Raw genomic sequence first — 19,950 nt, 5'->3', positions numbered from 1 at the left:
TGCTCAAGTAGTATGCTAATTAATCAACATAGAAAAACTATTTTGTGTCAGGTAAGTTTGTATTGTTTGCAATGCCAAATTATTCAAACGAGTATTGTACATGCTCGACAGGAATAATAATATTGTTTAGCTTTTATTTTTTGCACTCAAGTTTAAGTATACAGTTTTTACTCAGGTAAAGAAACTTCAACTTACGTAGCACGTAAAGCGTTTGAGTACTTTGGACACCTTTACAGACAACATGCATTGAGGAAACACAAAGCTATATTTTCACAGTTGTAATATTTATTTTGAGGGATAACTATGAACACAACAATTGTTTAAAAACCCGTTCGACCAATCAGTAGAGCACATTAAGAAAGCAAATACGTTTTAAGGACCCATGGATGCCAGCTCAACTGCTTGTATGTATAAAGACCGTTGAATTATAGAATTCAAATAAGTATCATCGTTTCTGCAATATTTCCATGCATTGAGAAAAACAGCAATAAAATTATTGCAAAAATCATCCAAAATGCAGTGAATCTAAGGCTATCAAACCTAAACAATCCACATCTCAACCATTTAAAGCTCTTTTTTTAATTCATTATTCATTAGTCATTTTGTTACAACTTCAAAGAAATACTAAATCAAAACTATGTTTATTGGTTCTAAAATGTTTAATGTAAATGCAGATCATTTGACCTTATAATGCCTTTAGCCAGTGAATCCCAGTGTTGTATGCGGGCTCCCTCTTGTGGTAAGTGGAGGAATTAATGCCTTAGTACAGTTCATTTTTAAACATTTCTTTAAGTACATTTTTAACTAATTTGTGCTGTTCACTTAATTGAAAACAATTTCATGTTTTTGCATGTAAACACTTGGACAACATTTTTTTTTGAGGCGGCATTGGTGTAAAAAGTTCAAGAACTAAAAGGAATTCCTTCAAGATTACGTCAACATAAATATCATGCAGTCAAAGATTTCTTTAAGAAATGAGCAACACGTGTCTTACTCATAAATAATAACACAATTAAAAAACAATAACGATAATAACAAAAACAACAAGTCAGCAGTGTGAGTATGAACGTCTTAGCTGTTCACTTATCAAAGGAGGACCACTTAGCATGGCAGAGGGTCCAAAATGAGTTCTGTGGTTCTGCAGGAGCGTGGGAACCAAGCAGGCCACGTGGTTCGACATTAAACGGGGGTAAGCAAGGGGGTTCTGATGGGGACCCTCACTGGGGGGAGCTGGTTTACTCATGATGGAGTCTATGCTGAAGGAGCACTTGGCCTGCGAGCCACGTCTTGAGGGCTCGGTCGTTTCTGTAGTTCTGAAGTCTTTGGGTCCAGTGCACTCGTTCCGAGATTGCGGGAATATGTGATAGGACGTGGGTGCAGGCATCATGACGCCCTCCTGCAGCTGCGCGTAGCCCATAGCAGTCGGGTTGACGCGCTCCTGCACAGGGTACGGCTGCCCGAAATGCCGGCAGAAGAACACGAGTCCATCTTTCCCCAACTCGGGCTGATTCCTCTTAAAGCGCTTCCTGCGCCTGAGGAAGCTGCCATTGTCGAACATGTCCTCCGACGCTGGGTCCAGGGACCAGTAGTTGCCCTTGCCGGGGTTGCCCGGCTCCCTGGGGATCTTGACGAAGCAGTCGTTGAGGGACAAGTTGTGCCGGATGGAGTTCTGCCAAGCCGGGAACTTGTCGCGGTAGTAGGGGAACTTGTTGCTGATGAAGTCGCAGATGCCGCTCAGGGTGAGCTTCTTCATGGGGCTCTGCAGGATGGCCATGGTGATGAGGGCGATGTAGGAGTAAGGGGGCTTCACCAGGCTTCCTCCGCCGGCCTTCGCGGAGCAGAAACCGCTCTCGCTCTCGGCAGAAGAGTCTGCCCCGGAGGACTCCAACTCGGCCCCGGAGGACTCCAACTCGGCCCCGGAGGACTCCAACTCGGCCCCGGAGGACTCCAACTCGGCCCCGGAGGACTCCAACTCGGCCCCGGAGCCCAGGTCGGCGTAACGACCCGCCGGCTCGGGCTCATCCTCGCCCACGATGTTGATCTCCTCTCGAGGCAACTCGGCGTGTGGGGAAGATTCGTAATCGCCGGAAAGTGTCATGGCAAAGTTCACAAGCGTTGAAATGTAACTTCCCACAATAATGAAGTGCGAGGCGCCGTGCGTAATAAAACCTAACTTCTTGTGCGTAAAAGCACATGTGCTCGCCCACCTCTGCTGTGACCCGGGGGAGAAGCTTTATAAACTGAGAGGCTTTTGCCCAGCAGGGTAGATCCACCGGAGTGGGGATCCTGTGGACCTATCACAAGACACCCCCCCCCCCCCACCACAGCGGGGGCCAAAGGAGGAGAGCTAACAGGTGGGGTAGTCAAACGTTAGTTATTATTTAAATCTCAGTGCATTTCAGAATGGGACTCGTCTGAATATTAGCATAGTTAAGTTAAAGATTTGAAGCTTGGGCTTATACGTCGATATTTAATTAGGTAGGCTATATACTAATAATTTTATTAGTAGTTTTTAGTTTTATTATTGCCATTATTATGCAATGATGTATGATTCACAGAAGAAATGTTATGTGCAGTACGTTAATCTAGATTGTATAACTGTTTACTAAAATATATCAGATACATTAAAATAATATAACCTACTGCATGTAGATAAAATGTGACATCCGGCATAAATTAAAAACACACAAATCACTCCCTATAATCTGTCATATTTAAAAAAAAAAGAAGTTAACATTTCGTAGTTTATCATAAATGAAAGAATGCAATATATTGCTGGGTCAACCCACCTCAAACAAAACTTTTTAAACAAAAATGATATATTATTCAATATAAATAAAAGGTAGCACATATATTACGAACATTTGCAATGAATTTTAAAATAGAAAGCTTACAAATACATTTAGATTATGCTATATATTTTTTAATGTAAATGAGAGGGGGGAAAGATGATGCTCTTTATAGTATATGTGCAGTCTTGCATCAAACAAAGCATGAAGTTATATGTATATTTTTACATTTAGCATTTCAAATGATCATCGGCAAAGTTGGTAGATGGGAGGGGAGGGTTGTGTGGGATATTCAGTGTTGTCACACCACGCCTTGTGATAGCAATTGTTTCCAGCTTGCTGGATCTCCCCCCCACCCCCTAATTCACCCGCGGGTTCGTTTAGTTTGCCACCTCTGGATGCCCGCGGGTGGCGTGACCATGAAAATGGCCGTGGATGGACGTCCCGCAGGGCAGCGCAGAAAGGAGCCAATGGCCGCTCTTAACGAGGCCAATCAGCATCAGAATCGAGTAGGAAACGGCCCCAGCTGCACGGTGCCGCTCGGCTCAACATAGGCCGAGGCTCGGGGGATTTACGACCTGGGAGCCATCATCAAAGCAAAGCAAGCGGATATGTGCTTAAGAACAAAACACAAACAAAAACGGCATCTCCATTGCTAATGTGCGGAGCTGGGAAAAATCCACCCACTTCCTCACCTGACCTGTGCGCGTTAGCGCGTGCGCGTGTGCGAGAGAAGGTAATGGTCCTCACATGACAGCAGCTTTAAACGGCACCAAATATCAAGTATGGCGTGTACAGACTTAATGTAGGGTGAAAGCAGCAACACATCAGTTAATCATTTAAGCGAATGTTCTTAAGAAAGGAAAATAACAAGTTGCGTTTTTTTTTTTTTTAGTGCTTTTAAAAGGCGTTTGCTTTAAAACATTTTCCAAACAAGTCAACGTATCAAACAAACTTTGACATGTTAATGCACATTTAAAATTTTGTATATCTATATATCATACTTCATTACATTCTCCAGTTAAAATGTTGACTTATTTAGAAAATACCAGAAAAAGGTGTTACAAATACATGAATTCAGAAGCCCAAAAATATATTGGAAAAACTTGTAGGGTCGTTGTCTCGACAAAACAGCATATCCGTTGGAGTATCATAGTCTAGGGTGAGGCTACAGATACGGGTATGCTGATCTGACAGAACACCGCCGCAAACTCCACTCATCACTTGCTAAGTGTGCGGAAAAAAGGGATGTAGTTCATCATATAGCATGAGGACTGAGCCTCAGAGCAGGCTTGCAAAATTCACATCACAAGGAGTCTTTTTGGTAAATCGCCCAATGCGCAGCTGTGAGTAGCCACCTGTAAATTTTTTGCGATGATCAGGTCCTATGTTGGATCTGGAAACATTGCATGGTGTGCGCAGCCCTCACAATGATTTGCTTAAAATGTGTTTTTATTGTACAATTTTGTAAGTACCACATGATAATGAATGCTTTTCTGCTGTTGCTTAATGAGGTAAAAGTTTACTTCCTAACATTTCAGATGAAAAAAAAAACACGTTATATTATTGGTAGGACTAATATAACGCTAAAATGAAGTTATACAAGTGTACGGGTTACAGCATTAAAAAAATCAAATGAAAATTATTTAGCTAGAATTATTGTTTGTGTAGAGAAACATAGACAATAAAAATAGTTTTTTATTTTCATGTGGGGGAAAAAAATATTCATGTTTTTTGTTAAAGAAAAAAAAGCAATAGTTTAGCTAAAATCAAAATATTATTTTTTTGCGCTGAGGAAAAACTATTTGGAGAAGCATGATTTTAATTGCACAGTAACATTTGCAATCTCAATTAAAAATGCAGTCTTGTAAATCTGTGTTACTTGTAACTTGAATACACAAGTAACAGAGTAAATGAATATTACTATTATCATCAATGTTGGCAGACACCTCTTTTTAAGTAAAATGTATGGACCTTTAATTAACAATAGCTAACCTTTGGTATGCTTTATCATCTTCAGTGACAACATGAAGCTCAATCTGTGTCTTCTTTTTTTGACCAAAATTGGACTGCCTGTAGAATTGACTATTTTCCACGAGAAGAGGTTCCGATTATTTGTGTCTTTGTAGCACAGCAGAGATGAACTGTTGTTGGAGAATATCTTTGTCCAAGTTCCTTCCTGAGAGACAGCCCAAGACAGAAATTGTCATCCAACTCGTCTATGTTGCCTAAATGTTCTATATACAGTATGATGAGAATGGTTCCATAAAATGTCATGTGAATGAATGTCCTCCCTGGCCCTTCTTGTTAGTTATAAAGACTCATGCTTCAATGACCACGTTACACATTAGCTACATTTAGTGAACATTAGCAAGTGCAGCTTCAATACAAGTGAATGAAGGGAAGGCGTGAAAAAGCAGTGTGAGTGTGTGTGTGTGTGTACTGTATTTCTATACCTATAAAGACCAGCCGGCTGATCCGCGCCTGCTCCTCCCAAAGCTGTGGAGTCTCATTAAGCTCATACAGTTCGTGGACCCCCTGCAGCATGACTTGGTGGGCTTTGGCTGCCAGCGACACTATTCCCTAGGAACGTGCACGTCACATGTTACGAGTGACGGATTAACCCACGGTGAAAGAAAGGGCCCGGGACCGATGAATACAGATAAGGGAGCGGGTTATTGATGGCTGCCCGCCACCGAGGCGACTATTGTGCTTTACTGTACCTTTAAGCGGATGACAGTCATGGGTTGCCCCTCTTTGTTTCGCAGCGTCTTTTCCCAGAGGAGATCCTGCAAAATGTGTGGAGAGAAAAAAAAAGAGAGGCTTTACTTTCTCAAAGGGCTGCATTGTGAGGGAGATAATTGGGGAATGGGAGCGGGGATGCAATTCAGCGGATCACAACATGCGTTTGTACCTGAATGAAAACATTCAGGGCATCTTCTGAAAGACTTCCCGCCACTTCAAAGGTCACTGTTAAAATACTCTGGCAATAGGAGAGGATTGATTTTTAAAACAAATGACATGACATTATATGTCATAAATACACAGCAGACACAAACATGAGGTACAGCATCATTGTATATTTTCAACTGAATTTACATAATATATATATTTTTTTTTATAGGGATGTCACTATCTAATATTTGTAGAATCATTTAATCTAGGAATTATTCCAGCAATTAATTAAATAATCACAGACAATTATTTTACAAAACCCAGATTACTGTTCAATAATGTTGTTTAGTTGCGTTTCATCACCAAACAATTAAGTGATATCACCCGGGAGGGATTGAATTTGTACTCACCAACCTTTTTGAAACTGGTTCGGTTTTTGTCAAAAGCAGAGATTTAAAAGTTTTATTTTTATTAAACAAAAGACAATCAGCCTGCTTTCATGATGTACTACAGAAATCAGACAATAATTACTGAATTCAAAGGTTTACGACAATTTTAAGTTAAACAATGGCTCTAAATGATTACTCGATTATTAAAATAGTTGAGTAATTGATTATTTTGACGTCCCTGAGTTCCATCTTAAAATGTCTCATTTTTTGTCATTTTTAATCTTAATTATTGCTATTATTTAGTCACATAAATCTTTTTAGTAAAATTACACATTTTCCTGTAAAATTACCAGTTACATTGTTACTCTTAATATCATTACTTTATTCATGTAAAAGTGACACATTTTTCTTGTAATATTACATCTTTATGCTTTTTTTGCTTAAAATTATGACTTTCTCTAAGTCTTACAATTATTTAATGTTTTTTATGGGGGGTATAAAAATGTGTCTTCGGCCTATTTGGCAAAGTAGCATTATTTGTTTTATGCAAATTATCCCAAATTTCGCGATCTGCCAGTGTATAGTATGTTTTCCATAATTGTGATTACGGCAGACTTTCCAAATACACTATATTATATTTTTCAATTTACAGAGGACAGTGGAATTAAAAAAGCCATTATAACAGTTAAACAAAAGACGCCCCGGCTGATGACGCTGTCAACGATCATGTCGAAAAGCACAGCTCCACTCGGCACCTCTACATCTTCGTTCAATAGCCCGAAATAGCCCACCCAGCCCTCGCCACTCACTTCTCACCCTCCTGTCTAAACTTCCTTGTGGCACTAAAAAGACACTTTGCAGATATTTGCTGTTTTTGTGTTGAAGTGTTAAGGTTACACACTTCCTTGTCATTTGGTATAACAACAGAAAAACAGCCTTCTCATTTACATGAAAAGAGCAACAGGGTGAGGAGCGGTGGTGTGTGTGTTGGTTTGGGGGGGGGGGTACCTAAGCTTCATGCGGGAAAAGGGAACGTGAAGAAAAGAGACAACAATAGTGGTATTTACACACACAAACACATCTCATCTGCGTCCATCCTGTGGTAAAACTTAATGGGCATGAAACAATAGAAAGCAAATTACGGTCATGAGCCGTTTAGGCTAATTTCTAAAGAAAACATCTCATGAAAAAAGTCTCAAAAGTACATTTGATGTTGAACTGTATATTTAAATATCTTTAAAAATATATATAAAATAGAGCAAACTTTTGTAAAAAATGTAGAGGCATTTCTTAGCAGTTTAAGGATGTCGTACACAAAACAAAGTGGATCTATTTATAAGATAATAATAAAAAAAAAAACATCAAAAGCTTCCAAGTTGATCTCCACACAAAAACAAGCAGGGGAGGGAGTTTTCACCACGGTGTCGTCGCCCGAGGGGATGCAGAGCACAGGTTTTTTGGCCTTAAGGAGAACGAATTCCCTTAATCTTGCAGGAAATGATGTGTCGAAAGAAATTAGCAAACAAAACACAAAGGCAAAGGGAGTGAATAAAAAAAAAAAGTAAGGTGGGAGAGTTAAAGGATACCTTGTCAAGATGAGGTCTGCTCGGTTTCACAACGTTCAGCTTCTCTGCTAGACTGTGAAGAGGAGAAATACGATTTTTGTCTTACTGGTACAGTTGGACAAATAACAAATGAGTACAAACTGGCTTTACTTTGCCCATTTGTTTACATGACAAACGTGGACGTTTTTAAGAACAACAGTTAACAGTTTCCATAGAAACACTGAAAACTGTCTGTGAAAACAAAGGCAACATGTGCATAAGCATGCACCTGTCCGTATACAACAGCGATTCAAAAGATATTTTATTCTGGGAGGACAAGCAGTTCATGCCCACGCGTATATCATTTCTCTTACAAAGTGTCATTTTGAATGTCTGTGTGAAGACTGGGGGATTGTTGTAAACCGTCTTTTCTTTCAATAGGTCAATAGTGAAGAAATGTCAGCAAAATATTTTTCTATCCCATGGGTGACGGTAATGGCCATTACAAAGAGGGTGCCAACTGCCATAGAGGTAGGGGTGGACAATATATAAAAATAATATCAATATTTTTGATATTGGCCCATGCAATATACATATCGCAAAAACATGCAATAAGTTTCATATGAAATTTTATGATTTTACCCGAATTTGACCAGTCAGACGCAACCTTAAATGTATATCACACACTGTCATTTGTCACCGTAGCACCATCTACTGGGTCGGATGAGTCATTTGCCCAACTAGGCCCGGACTGCAACAGCGAAAAAGTCAGTAAAATCCTTGATCCAATAATGGATTTAGATCTGGATCAGATGTAAGGTAATTCCTTGCAATATCACTGTGCACTGTGTCATGGAATGTAGTTTTTGCGTTAACCTGAGTAACAAACAGAGCATGCAAAGCTGCAACTTGGAATAATCGTTTTGGCAGGGAAAAATGACTATATAGTATATGCCCCCCATCCTTACAGTATATTCAGCGCTTAACAACACCACCCCTCAATGGACTTGCGAAAACTTTAGAAATGGCAATTAAAGCCTACAAAACACCTACTGCAGCCACCAAACAAACTCAGCCCATTGTTCTCTCCATCAGGCCTCGCCCCCGCCCAGTCTCGCTGACCTCACAAGGAGGCTAAATGTTGTGCCCATCGGTTTGAGCCCGATGCACTGTTAAGTTAGTACCACACAGGCGGAGCAGCGGGGGGCCCGCTTCAAACAGCCAGCGTGGGCCCTCGGGAGGGGAGGAGGGCCCCCGCCCTCTCCTCGACTCTTTAAGGCGAGGGGAAAAGGAGCTATCTGTTGGGACAAGGGGGACTCCTCGGGAGCCAGTGGACACACACAGCTCTAATCCTCTGCAGCTGGCCTCACACACACTGACAGAGGGCATGTAAAGAGAGCTTTAACGCCGCTGCCCGTTTCATTCACATGAAGGGATGAACACTGACTCGATTCATGACAATGACATTCTACCAGAGGGGAGAAGGGGGACACAATGATGATGATGATCACCTCGGGGTGTAACAGGAGGTGGGGTGGGGGGCGTTCACCAAAAGAGTCTGTTAATTGAAAAGAAACACGGTGGGCAACAGTGTCAAAGACGGTTACACACTTCAGACAGACGAGCGTCAAAAAAGCCGTCGAGGTGGACCACTAATATCATTGTAACCTAGCAACCGGCACAATAACAAATAACATGGCAGTTTACTCTTGCCACCCACTTCATTAGGTACACCGGTACGTTCTATTGACATCCAATTAAAGTGCAGCATTGAAACATCTGACTTGGAAGTAACTACTACTGATGTGACTTCTTGTAAAATAATCAGTTTTGCTTCATATTGTTACAACTTTATTCTTAAATGGTTGAGAGTTTTATCTAGAAATGATAATAATATTTTCATTAAGTTAAATGTTTTCTCTGATTATTACGACCCGGTTCTCTCTCTATTTTTTTGCACTTTACTCTCATAGAATCAGCAGTTTTGTTCTGATTATATTATTATAGTTGGGCTTTATTCTTGTTAAATTAGCAGCTTTGTCAGTTAATATTACAGTATTCTTGTAAAGTTTAACATTATGACATTTTGTCTTGCGGTATTATAACTGTACTCTCCAAAAATTTAGTTTTGTTTGAAATTTTACTAATGTATTCTCCTAAAAAAAATAATAACTATGTAACTTTATTCATTTTCTTTCCTTGTAATACAACCACTCTATACAGGTAAAGTCATGTTTTTTTTTCCTTTCTCAATTTATGCCTGTAGTTATAAAGAAAATCATCAAAATCTGACCCCCATCAAAACATGGGATGTAATGTTTTAATCTGTACTTTTTTTTTTTTCTAACCTCATTCTAATAAACCTATTGAATGTGAAAAACAATAAATTGAATAGTGAAATGTCGCTGTTGTAAATTAAATGCCACATGTATGGTAAAACTTACTTTACTCCATCCTTACTATCAAAAGAGTGAAGGTCGAGTACTTCTGAGAGGTCCACCCTGTGGAAAAAGACCAAATTAGACTTTTCACTGTGGCATTTTATCATCACTTTACACACAAAGCTAATACAGAAATGCCAACTTTAGTCACAAGCCAACTAAAAGTGATGGAAAATAAATAGATTCTGTGTATTTATGAGAAGGTTTTTCTGATTAACCCCTCGCTGCGTGGCCTCTTTTATCTTCTTGCCCTGGTCTGAACTTTACTGGTGGGGGGGGGGGGGGGGGGGGGACAAACACACAAACCTTTGACAGATACTGCTTGTGTCAGCCAGGTGCTACCTGGGTCCAATAACAAGACCAACAGAGTGTACAGACACACATATACGAGCACACGCGCACACACAAGTGTGCACACGCGACCCCCGTCGGCAGGAAGAGCTCAGGTCAAAGAGAGAAGAGCATCCTGGGTAACTGGACACCCGTGCACGTCTGGTGCTTACTGATGATACAGCACTTTGTGTATGTTTTCATCATGTGAGTGTGTGTGATGAGAAACGGGAGGCGGTCCCTCTGGTGCAATGTCACGCCTACGCCCCTTCATCTTTGATATGAAGATCTGAGCAGGGGCAGCACGTGGAGTTCATCTGCCACATTTTATAAACAAAGAAAGGAGGGCGGGCTGCAGAGACGCTTTATAATCTCACGATAAAAAAGACCCCGCTGTGAGCGCGACAGCGCTAACTACCTTGATCTTTGGGTTTCCAGGATCTTCGCCACACCGTTTATTGACCTGGGGGTGGGAACAGCAACTGTTATTCCTTCTTCCAAATCCACCATTTTAAACGTGCCCATGTGATGGTGAAGGACACAAAGAGCTTACCTGACAGCATCTCGGATTTGAGCAAGTTCCCCTTCCTTCACCAGATCGGTTTTGTTGATAATTGTCAGGTCAGCGAGTGCAATCTGCCTACAAAAGAAATACAATTCTTCTAACTACGACCAAACAATTAGGCTGGAATTACAGTCCAAGTGCCCCATTGACATGAGGCATGCCCAGATGACACGCATCTGATAATGCTCATGCTGTTTAATGCTCACTGAGCAGATGCCTCATGAGGTGAATTCAAGTCTTGCAAGACTTGCTGAGATTTTGACGTCATGCACCAACAAGTGGTTCAATATCTGGATTTGAAGTATAAGCTGATGAAGTTTAAAGAGGTGAAAACACAAACACAAATGAAGACTGCAATCGTGCTGGGCAACTGGAAACTTAGCGTTATTTGTCAAACAAACAAGAACACAGCTGCTGGGGGTCACAAACAGAAAGACCACAAGATGGGTGGCGAGAATCCCATGCATTATCACAACAACTGTCTATTTAGGATATAAACATATTCATATTAACATAATAAAATTGAACCTTTCTGCCTCATTCACAAGTCCATCAGCCTTTTCCTCTGTCAGTTGCTATAAAAAAAAAGAAGAAACATGTTCTGTAAGAGCAGAAATGCTAAAAAACAACAACAACTTAAAAGTTAAGGCTTGACAGTACACAAATAACTTTGGCCTCCATTTACAAATCACTTTCCATTTTTTTGTGTTCCTATAGTTCACCTGAGATTTTTCCTCTTTTTATGACTTAATTCCCACAATGATGTAACGTTATGCTCATATATTTTTCAGTTTTATCTGGTATTCATAATGACAGAATTATTGAGATGTGCCACTTTTTCCTCATATTCCGACTTCTTCAAATATATTCCAATTTTATTTTGGTAAATTGAAAAAAAAGGTATATACATTTTTGTAAAATTCCCATTCTTTTCCCTATAACATAAAAACTTAATTTATCCTTCCATTTTCACATTATGCTCGTAAAATTATTTTTTCATAGTTCTGTCTTGTAATTATTATAAAAACAATATATTATTGTAAAGTGAACAGAAGTATATCAAAATTTATTCGAATGTATGTCGAACTTTTCCCCTCAGTATTAAAAATACAGCATATCTTCGGTTTTCTACTTTTTTTATTTTTTACATGACAACTGTAATTTTATAAAGTTAAACATTTTGTTGCTTTTTTCCCCTCATAATATTCCAACTTTATTGTTCGGAAGTATTTTTTTTATATATTTTTTAAATATTTGTACTAATACGATTCGCCTAACATCACTGGTTACTGTCTGGTTCAAGAACAATTGTGCCCAATTTCTCTCGTAGAATTTCAACGCTAATTTTGTTATAGTATCTTTTTTGTTGTTTTAAAACAAAAGAGTATCTAACGTTTTCTCCCTTCAACCCAAATGGACAAGTATATATGTCATATAAGAGTTGCATATGTGCATATAAGCATGAGCCGTGGGTGTTAATCTGATCCAGACGCCATGTGTCAAACGGACATTCCTGCAGGCGAAGGGAAAAAAATTCATTGCTAAGTGTCTGTGTGTCACAAAAATTAAGCCAAAAAACTTTAGATAATAGGATTTTCTACGGAACGCAAGAAAGGAAAAACGTGTTGGAATGACTGCTTCACTGGAAGTTCTCCTCTCTGGCATCGTCCACCAAAGGTGTTACTTAGGTGGGCCCGACACCTTCGCATTGCAGCCCATTATGCAGGTGTCACTTGTCCTGTTCTTTCTAAATGCCTTTGGGAGGGTAGGATGTGTGTATGTGTGTGTTTGTCTTCTCTTCATGTGATACTCCTATTGTGTTTTATCTATTGCTATGCACTTGCAAAGTTCATGGGTTTAGGAACTTAAATAAGGCTTAAAAGTGACAATGTATTTTAATGCGCATGTCAAGTATTGCATTAGAAATGGGCATGTTTTGTCATTCCATCTTGAAATAAAAACGGTTTACTCATACTTTAGGAAATTCTTGCTAATGTGTGAGGTGCGGTTTTATTTTTTATAATACAACGCTGTGGGAAAGCCTGCTATAAATACACATTATGTTTTATAATAATACTTATATTCATACTTTCTTATGTACCTGTGGATGAGAAAGCAAAGTGTGGAGAGTCTATGTTGCTGAAAAGCACAAGTGCAGTCAAACAGTAAACAGCCCCTCAATTAATGTTAATTTTGACAATAAATTTTAATGTAGCTTTAGTTATAGTTGAATACAATTAATTAAAGTTTTAGTCATCTGATTTTATTTTAGTATTAATCCAATTTTAGTCTACAAAGATAAAGAGCAATTTTAGTCAACATAAAAAAAGAGCAATTTTAGTCGACTACATTGACCGTTTAGTCGATATTTTCCTTCAGCATACATTTCAACTTTTATACAGAAAATTAAAACACACCTATTTGTAACTGTAGTTTAACACGTAAAACACATTTAATCCAACGGTGTCTTTATTAATTGTTTCAATGAAACATGTTGAACTGACAATAATATAACTTAGTTTTCACCTAAATAAAAAAGTGCACAATTGCTTTAGATTAATCTTACAGCTGTATAATGAATGTAAACATTTTGAACATTAAATAAAGTGCAGTGAACATTGAACAGTTTCTGAGTGGTTCTTTTTTCCAACCCGCGTTTCATTCCTTCTGATTGGATTGTGTGAATTTTCGTCACTGTGTTGTTTTTATTTCCATTTTAATCATTTAGATGTCTCCAAATTCTTATCACAGGTGATTCCAATGACAGCTCATCACCAAGCTCTGGAGAAGCTTGATAACGATCCTCACCTGCGTTGGAATCGTGAGAAATGGAAAACAGGCTTGACAGGGTTGAGAAACACTGATCCTTTCATTTCTCTTTATATTGCTAAAATATAGCTACAGTGGTGATGGTATTCCATTTCTACCGTGACAACCACGCCTTGATGTTTGCGGTTTGATTAAAAAAAGAAACAGTAGAAACTCTATATGTGGTGCCTGTAAAACATTGTTTCATGATTTAAAAAAAAACAGGGATTGCATTTTTATCATTGCAGCAAGTTGGTTTATGTGCAAGTCTGAGTTTCACAATTGTCAGGTTTGTCGCATCGCTCGGTGTGCAGCAGGCTTAAAATGACTATTTGCGTTTTTAATCTAGTGATTTTCATTTGACAAAATTTTATCTTAAAATATTTGTAAATTGCTAAATTACATTTAACATGATAAACGGGGACACATTGAAGATCCCTGAATTAATGAAAATCTCATCTTGGGAGAATTTCGTGGTCCCTAACACATAATTTAGTCCTGATTGTTGATTTACGGACTTTTTTCAACTGCTGTTTATGAATGTTAAATTCTTTATAATGTTTAATCAAAACAAACAATGCAGAAGCATACCTGGAGTCCATACTTGGCATCAATGACAGTCACAATGCCTGAAACAAACAAGACGACGAGGAGTTAAAAGTTATCACTGACAATTTGTGCACATTCTTGACTAAATTGCATGCAGCCTTTTGGTGTTTTCACTTCGTCTGTTTTGCTGTCGAGAGACGTTTTTCTCTCAACAAATTTGGCTTTTGGTCGACTGCCCTGGAACAACACTGGGGACAGCTGAGCATGCACTTCATGCACACAGATGCAACCAAACAAAATATTTCATTCCTACAAGCACTCAGGCACCATTTGGGTAAACATTAACCACTCCTGTTGTAATGCCTTTAAATCAGTTTTCCATGGACAACCTTTAAACTTCAGAGCTGAATGCCGTGTCGTCTTACAATTTGGACCAGGAAAAAAAATAGCACAAAATGTTATATTCTGTCCGATGTTTAACTTCTTGTGATAACTAAGAATGTTTAAAATATGTGGTGTGAGGAGCAAATCATCTTTGCTTTGTTACACTGACAATTACCTCTGAATATTAAAAATAGTATTGTTTGAATGCAATATGTAACAATGGTGACACTCTTTCATTTAAAATGCAACTTTTATGAAGGCAACAATGATTGCCAATGACAGCTAAGATGAATTCAGTTACCATCCAGATAGATGTCACTGCCGAGCTCTGCATCAACCCAAAACATGGAAGCCACGGCGCCTGTAAGACGAGATGTTAGTTTTGATGTGTGTTAATGGCCTTTTTTGGGGAACATTTTCGTGTGTGCTCATTACTCATAATCAGGTCCAAAAACACCTTCAAATTACAGTGGAAGAGTGTACAGTAATTTCTGGACTATAAGCCGCTACTTTTTTCACTGCGGCTAATACAAAGGTGCGGCTTATCCATCAGATCACAAGGGGGCGCACTGTAGAGGAAGCGCAAGAGCGTTAAGCACAGCGAAACAAACCAAGTGAGCCCAAATACAGTAGGAGAGAGAATGAGAGCGAGACAATTTGCGCCCTTATTATGGAAAAGAAAGTAGCAGGAACCCGGTGCGGTAACATTAAAACACTTGCAGCTTACAGCCGGGTGTGGCTTGTATCTGTAACAAACTCGAGTATTCCCCAAATTTAGCTAGCGCGGTTTATAGTCAGGTGCGCCTTATAGTCCAGAAATTACTGTAATTTCATTAGTTGTCAACATATCTCCTCAAACATTTCGTTTTTTACCTGCTACTCGGGAACCTCTTCTACGATTGGCTGACAGGTGTCTTGGTTCAAAATATTCACCAATAAGATCGTATAGGCTGAAATCTGACGGATCAACATTACTTTGGCGATTCTAACAGCATTAACTTTCCCTAAAAACTCAACTCGAAGAGTGCAAATGTAACATTATTTGTGAGAAGCAGAGTTTAGGCAGTAGAATAGGTACTTTTGTAGTAAATAGTTTGTTCATGAATTTACTTGTCATGAAGTACTTTAATTTAAAGGACTTTGAAGTACTCATTCCTTCATTTCAGTTCATTTGAACATTCCCGCAAATATGGCACTTGTCTCGTTGCTAAAGGGTTCACATTTTTCTCGTCACAATTGCTCATTTGCATGAGCAATGGGCTACCTCTACAAAGTAGCTAATTTCATTGAGAAATAGCGTGTGTAAACTGTGCTGAAATTAACTATTTAAATTCCCATTACTTAAAAGAAAAACTTTAAATCCAGAATATGTGAATGGATTGGTTTTTTTATGTTACAGAATCCAGTGCATTTATTTTTTATAGAGGTAGAATAGAAATATCAAGACAAAATTATGTTCAGCACAAAATTAAATAATTATGGCACTTTGATCTACAGAGAAAAGAGGATTATTTTCCAAAACCCTACCAGGATTTTTGTTCCAAGTGAGCTCTTAAGAGACAGATTGCATCATTATCCAAGGCTTTCAATTGCTTATTTCAAGCTGCTACGTTTGTTTTGCTCCAATGTTCGCACCCATGAAGTTATCACAGGTCTCTGTGTTATCGTGGCAGCCACATCTTGTTCACATAATGCACTTTTGTCAAGATTCCAGCTGGGATTAGAGAAGAATTGTAAATATTTGATGGGTGTTTAAAACAAAGTTTTTGAGCGACATTTGTCATGCAAGTCATCTGAGCCCTTCCCCAGATGGAGAGTCAAAATTCTCCATTCCCTCCCCCAAAGTTGGCATTATGACTGACAGCAGTGGCAGGGCCAATGGCAGTCGATAACAAGTTTGTCTGCTCTAATAACATGTCTTCAGGGTTGAAGACGGCGACGGCGCAAGAATCCAGGTGGTGCGTTTTCACCCTTCCGCATGTTCACCCTCCCTGACACCTCCTGTCACACCTGTCACTTTACGGCAAGGCAGTTATCACCAGACCTATCCTGAAATGGCTAAATATTGATTTTCTAATTCAAACATGAGAGCTCTATGCCTTTTGAGTTTTTTTTTTTGTTGCCTGGATGGAAATCAGACATCAGCATGATCGGTAGAAATACATTGGGGTACATACATACGCATAATTGGGCCCAATATGGGCATTTTACCCTCCTCCCAATCAAAGGCATTATTGTGTCACCTGGATCAGCAAGTCCTGTAGTTTCCAAGAGGATATAGTCAAACTTGCCTTTCTTCTCCATCAGGTTCTCGATGGCCTTGAGGCCATTGTCTCTAAAAACAAGAACATAAATAAAATGTAATGGGAAAACTGTAGCAAGAGCCGAAAATGTAAATAAAATAATTGTGACATTCATTATTTCATGCAAAACATCAATAACTTGCACGACATCTCATCAATGTACATACTTGACAGAGCAGCAGAGGCAGCCATTCCTCAGCTCGAGCCATTCCTCATAAAGTTCCCCAGCATGGCTCACGGCTAGGGATTTCTCCAGCGCGCTTCCTTTAAGAGAGTGAATGCACTTATATGAATGGAAAATAATGCCATCAAGTAACTTGGAACTTGACAGAATGAGACAAAAATGCATTGCATAGCGACATGTAAAATGTTCTTCAAGCATTCTTATAGCAGACTGAATGAAATACAATTGGAAATCCAGGTAGGTGATCCAGAAGACTTTTGAATGAGGAGTTTTTATGATTTTGATCACAACAATGGATTTTAAAAACCAGTCAATCTCTATATGAAAAATAGGACCCTCTTATGCAGGCACTTTATGAGCAGCCACGTCCCAGTTAGTGTTTTACAGCTCAATATAGTTCACACTTCCTATTTTACACTGACACACTTTATTATACTTGTTTGATTGTAACTGTTATACGGCATTTACTTTTTTCTGTTTTTCCCATGTTACTGCACTGCTTTTTATGTATTGTCTCTGTAGATGTCTGTTTCCTCTATGGGACTCCAGAAATTTGCATTTTGATATATCTGACATAGTTACGGCAAAGCTTTGCACATATGTATTAGGGATGTTCGATACTACTTTTTTTTCAGACCGAGATCAGTACGAGATAAAATTAATGGCTATTTTCTATTTTTCTAATATGGCCAAAATAGCCTTTTACAAGTGTATGAGGTGCATTTTGAATACAGCACAATGGTAAAGTCAATGTACAGGTATTCATCATTGTCCAACATAATTGTAGCTATGCTGCCCTCTTGTGGAAAACTACCAAACATTGATCAGGGACTACCAGTCAGTACTATTAACACATTAGCTTTACCTTCTCCAAATTCATTGAGTATGACTGCAATCCGCTTGTTGTGTTGTTCTGTTAAGATGTAATTCAAGAGCGTGGTCTTTCCAGCACCTACAAAAGGACAGAAAATTATTAACCCTGGTTTGAAAAACAGTTTACTAATAGGGTTATGAAATTCTTGAATTTTTTTTTAAATTTGGAAACTTGGTGATGGTCAGCGACAAGAAAAGGGAGGCTTCTCTAATGGATTAAGCGGGCACAGAGTTGGACAGGCTGACATCTGTGACTGAGAAGAGGACGCTGAACCCATCATTGTCTATCATGGACAATCCACAGCATCGACTGCACAGACCCATCTCGAGGGAAAAGGACAGCTTCAGTGACTGGCAGATGTCACCGTCCTGCTACACTAGCAGATTGAGAAAAACCTTTCTTCCCCAAGTCGTTTTTTTTTTAAACTCCACCCTAGGATGACTAATATCACATCCCTTAAATCAGTCTGTACTGTATTGTCAACATCTTTTGAACACACTGATCCTCATGCACCTAATTCTGGATCGTCTGACCACACTGGAATTATGGCTTTATTTTTGTATAAAAAAAAAAAAAAGATGTACAGATTTGTATCATATTTGTAACAAATATTATTAATAATTTCTCATGCCTGCTTTACCTTGGGTTGCTTTGTTCTCATTATTAAGGCTACTGGAACAGAGCATTTGTATTGACAATTAATAATGCGTGCCTGCATCCATCCATCCATCCATCCATCCTTCCATCCATCCATCCTTCCATCCATCCAGAAGGTGTCTCTCACCAAGGTAGCCAGTAATGATGGTGACGGGGATCTGCTCTGCAGGAGCACCAGTCTGAGCGTTGATGGGCACCAACTCTGGGCAATCATCCTCATCCTCCATCCCATTCAGACCATCAAGCGACCTTCAGGATAATCTGCAAACCACATTAAGAAACAATTATTTTACATTAAACCATGTGTGTCGCAATTATCAGTATGAGAGTATGCTTCTGCAATAAAAATGTAATTAATTTTAAGGCTTTTAACACATCTAACCAGGGGTTTCAATAATTATGGAGGGCACTGTCAATGGGTTGAATAGAAGTATCATCAACAAGGTTTAATCCAGTGGCAAACAACCATGTATACATACACAAATAGCATTCACTGACTTGTAAATGTACATTTAAAATAGGAAGTGCCAGTGTTTCACTATCACTTGCGGTTTCAAAAGTAGATTTTAACAATCATGTTTACCCTCTTTTTTTTTTATCCATTGAGACAGGCTAGCAGGATTCATCCCCTCGTCATTCTCGTATTCACAGTGACAAAACATTAACTATTATTTTAAAAGTTTACAAAGCAACACGAAACTATTACCTGACGTTGCACTGCACCACACACGCAAGCGAAGTGTCACATTCACAATTTCACTGAATAAGCGGTTGCACCACTGATCGGTGGGTTGCACCGTATGAACTCGTTCAGGCAGTGTGCAACACGGTTGATAGTCCGGCTACTAATATGACGAGCAATTGAGGTTCCCATTTGATTCGGAAGACAAAACTAACGGGAGAGGGGAAAAACAACACAAAGCTGACTGAACCACACAACCAAACAAATAATAATTAAAAAAATTAAGCAGCGAAGCTGTCGGTTCAGTTTTTAGTTTGTGGCAGTGTGCAGCACGGTTAACAGTCCGGCTCATAAGGTGAACAGTTTCCACTTTGGTTCAGGTTTTATTTTTGGAATGTTGCAGTAAGCAGCAGGTTTATTTATTTATTTATTTATTTATTTATTTATTTATTTATTTATTTATTTATTTATTTATTTATTTATTTATTTCACTTCAACTGATTCAAATCATTCTGTCAAGCACCACTAGAGGGAGGCCGCATACCACACTTTACAC

General features: G+C 39.0%; 2 protein-coding genes across 2 annotated transcripts; both read right to left on the bottom strand.

Moving 5' to 3' along the window:
- Positions 1 to 383: 383 nt before the first annotated feature.
- Positions 384 to 4,125, bottom strand: foxd5 (forkhead box D5). Its single transcript, XM_086075639.1, has one exon. The coding sequence runs from the start codon at positions 2,096 to 2,098 to the stop codon at positions 1,049 to 1,051; it is 1,050 nt and encodes a 349-aa protein (XP_085931765.1). The 5' UTR covers positions 2,099 to 4,125; the 3' UTR covers positions 384 to 1,048.
- Positions 4,126 to 4,223: 98 nt separating this feature from the next.
- zng1a (Zn regulated GTPase metalloprotein activator 1A) lies at positions 4,224 to 19,544 on the bottom strand. Its single transcript, XM_086075638.1, has 16 exons — positions 19,419 to 19,544; positions 18,840 to 18,973; positions 18,047 to 18,133; positions 17,165 to 17,261; positions 16,938 to 17,029; positions 14,996 to 15,055; positions 14,353 to 14,390; positions 11,482 to 11,528; positions 10,942 to 11,028; positions 10,807 to 10,851; positions 10,062 to 10,118; positions 7,660 to 7,711; positions 5,704 to 5,772; positions 5,513 to 5,578; positions 5,246 to 5,372; positions 4,224 to 4,968 (listed from the first exon to the last, which is right to left on the bottom strand). Exons 2-16 carry the CDS (start codon positions 18,937 to 18,939, stop codon positions 4,901 to 4,903), a joined length of 1,092 nt encoding a protein of 363 aa, XP_085931764.1. The 5' UTR covers positions 18,940 to 18,973; positions 19,419 to 19,544; the 3' UTR covers positions 4,224 to 4,900.
- Positions 19,545 to 19,950: the final 406 nt, after the last annotated feature.

This window comes from Leptonotus elevatus, chromosome 5 (assembly GCF_054856555.1).
Source record: "Leptonotus elevatus isolate MCC_2025b chromosome 5, RoL_Lele_1.0, whole genome shotgun sequence".
NCBI lineage: Eukaryota > Metazoa > Chordata > Actinopteri > Syngnathiformes > Syngnathidae > Leptonotus > Leptonotus elevatus.
The sequence above is the reverse complement of the archived record's forward strand: the minus strand, read 5'-3'. Positions and strand labels throughout refer to the sequence as shown.

Excerpts from the sequence above, each read along its gene's own strand:
- zng1a (XM_086075638.1), bottom strand. The coding sequence starts at position 18,939 with ATGGAGGATGAGGATGATTGCCCAGAGTTGGTGCCCATCAACGCTCAG. Across the intron at positions 14,391-14,995 it reads CAGTGACATCTATCTGGATG|GCATTGTGACTGTCATTGAT; the intron begins GTAACTGAATTC and ends TGTTTGTTTCAG. Across the intron at positions 10,852-10,941 it reads CAAATCCGAGATGCTGTCAG|GTCAATAAACGGTGTGGCGA; the intron begins GTAAGCTCTTTG and ends TCCCACCCCCAG.
- foxd5 (XM_086075639.1), bottom strand. The coding sequence starts at position 2,098 with ATGACACTTTCCGGCGATTACGAATCTTCCCCACACGCCGAGTTGCCT.